Genomic DNA, 5489 nt, shown 5'->3' on the forward strand with positions numbered 1-5489 from the left:
ATTTTCTACTAATATCTCAATGCTCTCGATGACATAGACTCAATTAGCTGAACCATGTTACCTAAATATCTTGTTTTTTCTCTTCTATTTATTCTATGCACTTTATTTAATTGTTTGTGGTTAACACTATGGAACGATTGCTTCCGCTGCACCAACAATGATTGTTGGAATGAGTGGAAGAGTTTATAAGTAAAAAATACTCACATAATTAATGTTTCAAAGTTTTGATTCAAGATGTAATATTTTACTTTTGCTTCTACATCCTTCTCATATCCCGATAATAATAAAACTCTAACCCTTATTATTATTATCATTGATAAGTGGTAGATGATATGAGACAAAAGGTTAGGCAACCACTTATTCTATATACCATTCTTACAAAATACTAGCAAAAAATTTTATATCACTAAATCAATATTCCATAAATTAATAAACATGTTAGTTTTCTTATGATATAAATTAATTTAGATTTGTAAGAGAATATATCATTTTTTATCTCAATGACTCAACACATTTACAAGTATCTAAACATAATTATACTTATAATATGTTTGCAAATTGGGTTCTGAATAAATAAAAAAATATAGATGGAAGGCTTTGAATTATTTCAATGGTGTATTTAACAACTGAGTTAAGACAATTATGTAACAAAAATTTATTAGGAGGTATCTAACAAAAAAATTATTAGGAACCCAAATTTATAGATCTCATCTAAAAGTTCAATAGTGTGTTAATTATTATTTTCAATATATGGAAATGTGGTTAATGGTAATAAATAAATAAGAGGAAGTTTGAGAAAAGAATTATAGGTAGCAAAAGCAGCATTATGAATTTACACATCTACCCTTAACCTATGGGTGACGAAACGATTCGTTTAATGTGGGTTTGTTGTTCCTTTTGCGGTTAAAGAAATAAACAAAAGCAGTAACCAGTAAGATAATGACACCTGTTATCCCACACACCAAGCTGATAACCATTAACACTCCTCCCCAGTGCTTCCCTCCGCCGCCGCCGGTGATTCTCCGCCACGACAGAGGTGGCATGTAATCGGTGGAATTCACGGGGTTCGGAAGTGGCATGTTGTTGGTTGAAGTGGAGTTGAAGAACATCTCCATTGGGGAATTGGCTGCTGCTGAGGAGTTCTGGAAATGGAAACCGTGATCGGAGGGACGGATGTCCCTGCCGGTGGATTCTCCGGCGAGTATGATCATTATGATGATGATGACGGTGGTGATGAATTCTGCCATGAAAGAGAATATAAATAGAAGGGATTTTATACGGTGTCGTTTTGTGGCTAGGTTAGTGTTACTAATATATATACATCATATTAGTGAAGAGTGCCACAAAAAAGGAACAAGTGAAAAAGTAAGTTATAGTATCCAATGGGCAATTACCCTGGTTTGGAAATAGCGTGTGAGTTTCGTACAATATTAATGTATTATTTATGTTTTATCATTATTTTTTATTCAAAAAATACATAAATAAATGGTATACGATAAAATGAAAGTGTACAAATCATTATACCGACTATATATATTATACTCATAAATAAATACTCTAAATTCAATTCATTATACCATTTTCTTTAATAAAACATGATTTATTGGAGATGTCACTAACCAACCACTTGTCACCCTCTATTAGTTAGTTATTGTATATTCAATAATTTGTTTCTATAATCTTGATGAGTCTCCTTAAAAAATATTTATTTAATAATGTAATATCCTACTAGATTCTCAAATAGAGCAAAAGGTTCAATGTTCAATTCATGTGGACCACACTTATTATGAAGTACAATCACATACCCAAAACAAATTGGTTCATTTTACTTAGGGTAAGGGTACCTTGGCTTGCTTCTTAAAATACTTTATAGTCTAATTTTGTTGTCAATCTTTCTGAAATTGCACAAGGTGATAATCCTATTGCTTAATATAATTCAAATTTTGTCAACAAAAAAAATTTGTATTGTTGAAGACAGTAATGTCATGGAAAATTGTACTAATACAGAACAAATAGAGCTACTGAAGCTGCTTAATGAAGTTTATTAAGTAAGAACAATCCCTATTAGAAATGTGAGAGACTATATCAATACACTTCAACATGCCATTGTTTATTCTTCTTAAGCTGTGAAAGTTTCTCTTCCCAACTAAATCCACTTTCCTCAGCAACCCTCTTCAGTGTGTCTTGGATCCCTGGCATCATCCCTTTCAGCCCACAAAAGTAAATGTGAGCACCGTTATCCAGGAGCTTAAAGATTTCATCACTGTACTCCTCGATCTTATCCTGAACATACATTTTGCCGCCTTTCTTGTTCTTCTGCTCTCTGCTAAGGGCACGGTCGTAGCGGAAGTTCTCCGGGTAATCCTTCGCGTATTTGGTGAACTCATCATCATAGAGAAGACTGTCTGTATTGGCAACACCAAGGAAGAGCCATGCTAGCCCGCCGAACTTGTATGTAGGGACTGATTCCATGAACATTCGACGCAGGTAGCCTCTATATGGAGCAACACCTGTGCCTGTGGCAATCATTATATGGGTTGCGTTTGGGTCCTTCTCTGGCAAAAGCATTATCTTCCCTGAGGGGCCTGCCAAAAGAAATTGCACATACATGAATTTAATTTCCATCCAATAAAGAAACAAGTTTTCGGCAATGTTTACGATGTGAAATAAATGACAACCCTACACTAAACATCAGCAAAAAACTACCTTGCCATTTTGTTATATCACTACCCCAAAATCACACAATGATAACAAATAAACAAATCATAAGAGAAAATACGATATTAGAAAACCGTCAACTGAGCAGAGACATTACTTTGTTGGAATACAGTTTTTGTGGTAAAGAAATTAGAAATTGTGTCAATCTTTGATGGAGTAACAAGAATTTGCCTTACCTGTGATCTGAATTTTGTCTCCGGGCTTAGAGTTGCACAAGAAATTGCTACAAATACCATTCTTGGAAGGATCTTCCTTTCCTGTCTCAGGATCATAATAAACAGCACGGCGCACACACAAGCTGGCTGTTTTGCCATCAAAAAAGTCTCCATACCTTGTGGAAGCAATTGAATATAGCCGAACATTATGGGGAGCGCCAGGTTTCTTTGGATTTTCACCCTGCCACCCATGAACAGTAGTGTTTATAATGAATTTCGAAATTATTTCAGAATTGTAACTAAAGGTGAAGCGTTGTGGATTCATGTTGAGTACTTAACAAGAGTAGGGAACGGAGGCATAAAGCGGTCACAAAAAAACAAGTCACTTACAGGTGGGATAACACCATAACTCTGTCCTTCCCAATACGGAACATTTCCACCATGATCGATCACAATATGACAAGTTTCTCCAGGTGCCTTTGGGCCGACTAACCTCTCAACTGAAACAATTGTTGCTGTATAGGGTTCTTTAGGCTTGTGTAAGTTCAATGGAGGTTCTGCAGCATCTTCCAATCCTAAAGGGGAGACAGCAACTTTGGACACACTTGCTTGTTGAACTGACATACATGTCACGTGACGATTTCTTAAACGAGAGTGGTTTGCTTTCAAGTTCAAGGTTATGACTGGTGCCCATAGTTTATCCTGAGAGTTTAAGTTAGATGCCTGCAACATCAAGAATATATCTGTTTAAAAATACAGTTTATATACCATAAACAAATATCTAAATTTCAAAACATGCTTATTGGAACATAATGGGTGAGATTATTAGCCCTCTAAATTGCCTATTTACTCTACTCAATAACCAATCATGTTTAGTAAAAAAACTAAGATTATAATTGGTTAGTAGAGAATGTGGATGTACCAAAAAGAGTGCTAATAGAGTTATCCAAACAAAAACAACTTTTTAAAACAAATTTGTAGCGGTAAAAAAGTCTTTATATTCTGTAGAAAGGAAAGGTAAAACTCGGAAATGGAGGTAAACTAGAGTGCTAAAGTCATGGCATCATTTGACATCGTTGGATCCATTTAGCCGAACGTAGGAGGCAAAGACTTAGATTGTTATTATTATTATTATTCTAAACTCACTCAGAGAGAAACATACATCCTTGTGATTTTCAAACAGCAATAGGCCAATAGCAGATCAAAGTAGTGAAAAACTCCAGTCTCCAGCATAACTAATACAGGTTCTTCACATAGTTGGACATGGATCTATATATTTAAGATTGCAAAACTACAAGGTTTTAAATAACGGTTTGGTAGCGGTTTGAGAACCGTTTCAGACAATTGCGAGCATTAACCGTGGCGATATGGTTTTTGCTGCTTCTTGGCATACTCTATGTTTGTAATGATCACAGACTCAGATTTAAAACATTGAAAACTAACAAAATCATTCATATAACCATTTTCCAAAGTCAACAGACATACAAAACAAATCAGAAGAAAGATCAAACCTTAAACGCAGATCTTCTGAGGGACAAATCGCCACCAACAGGAACAGATAAAGCCAACTGCACAAAAACACAGGTTTTAGAACTACTGCATCAACCAAACCTTTAGTTCAATAATCTGATCAAATAAATTTAGTTCAATAAACCCTAAAAACAAATTCCTTTATATCAAGTTAAAAAGTCCTTTTTCTCCAAAAAAAACTGAACTTTGATCTCTACAAACTAGTATTCATCTACTACTCAAAAACCCATGTAGAAAAATAGAGAAGGAAAAAAAAGTTAAAAATTTGAGTTCATTAGGGATGACCCATTAGTGTGATGAGACAAAAAATGTGGTGAGTGTGGAGAAAAGGAAGTGGGGTTGACCTGAGATAGTGCCAAATGAGCCATGACGAGATGGAGAAAGAAAAGAAGGTGTAGTGATTAGAACAAAATGATTGGGATTAAAGGGGTTTGGTATTGATAAAGAATGAATTTTGTTTTTTGATTTGATTAAAGTGGCATCTATCATTAGGGTAAAAATACAAGCAAGCATCATATATTGAGTTTGGCAAGGGTTATGGGTATACGTTATCACACAATTTGTCAGTTTGTATGTCACTCTATGTGTCATAATTTGTTATAAAAATAATTAATTATTAATTTTTTAATTTAAATAATTTTTTCAACTAATTACAAATTAGTAGCATATACCTTAGCCCAAACTATAAAATAGCATATGTGTTTTTATCTCATACTCATGGCATATGAAGTGACAAAAAAAATATCATTTTGTAATGAAAAGGGTTGGTTGGGTAGAGTTTGGTAAAATAAGTGTCATCTATTGCCTCAATTATAATAAAAAAAACTTCATTATTTTTAATATTAAATATAAGCAAATTCTTTAATTATATTTCCATAATTTTAAAGATATATTTAATTGAAATAACTTTGGAGGCATCACATACTAAATAGTAATTATAATTATTTGTGTTTTTATTAAATCGAAATAATTAATTAATTGTTAATTAGTTTCTTTAATATGTGTGAAATTAGTTATGATTTATATTTCATCGATTTGATGATTGATCAAAATATAAATAACAGTACTTCAGAATGACTTTGTGTT

General features: G+C 33.5%; 2 protein-coding genes across 2 annotated transcripts; both read right to left on the reverse strand.

Annotated features, from left to right (window-relative positions):
- Positions 752–1366, reverse strand: LOC109329491. Its single transcript, XM_019563174.1, has one exon. The coding sequence runs from the start codon at positions 1245–1247 to the stop codon at positions 852–854; it is 396 nt and encodes a 131-aa protein (XP_019418719.1). The 5' UTR covers positions 1248–1366; the 3' UTR covers positions 752–851.
- LOC109330344 (ferredoxin--NADP reductase, root isozyme, chloroplastic-like) lies at positions 1957–4865 on the reverse strand. Its single transcript, XM_019564509.1, has 5 exons — positions 4748–4865; positions 4385–4441; positions 3264–3596; positions 2895–3114; positions 1957–2585 (listed from the first exon to the last, which is right to left on the reverse strand). Exons 1-5 carry the CDS (start codon positions 4769–4771, stop codon positions 2086–2088), a joined length of 1134 nt encoding a protein of 377 aa, XP_019420054.1. The 5' UTR covers positions 4772–4865; the 3' UTR covers positions 1957–2085.

This window comes from Lupinus angustifolius, chromosome LG16 (assembly GCF_001865875.1).
Source record: "Lupinus angustifolius cultivar Tanjil chromosome LG16, LupAngTanjil_v1.0, whole genome shotgun sequence".
NCBI lineage: Eukaryota > Viridiplantae > Streptophyta > Magnoliopsida > Fabales > Fabaceae > Lupinus > Lupinus angustifolius.

Bases quoted from the DNA above. Each gene is read 5' to 3' on its own strand.
- LOC109330344 (XM_019564509.1), bottom strand. From the start codon at position 4,771: ATGGCTCATTTGGCACTATCTCAG. The intron at 4,442-4,747 runs GTCAACCCCACT...GTTTTTGTGCAG, and splicing joins CTCATTTGGCACTATCTCAG to TTGGCTTTATCTGTTCCTGT. The intron at 2,586-2,894 runs GTAAGGCAAATT...TTCTTTTGGCAG, and splicing joins AGACAAAATTCAGATCACAG to GCCCCTCAGGGAAGATAATG.
- LOC109329491 (XM_019563174.1), bottom strand. From the start codon at position 1,247: ATGGCAGAATTCATCACCACCGTCATCATCATCATAATGATCATACTC.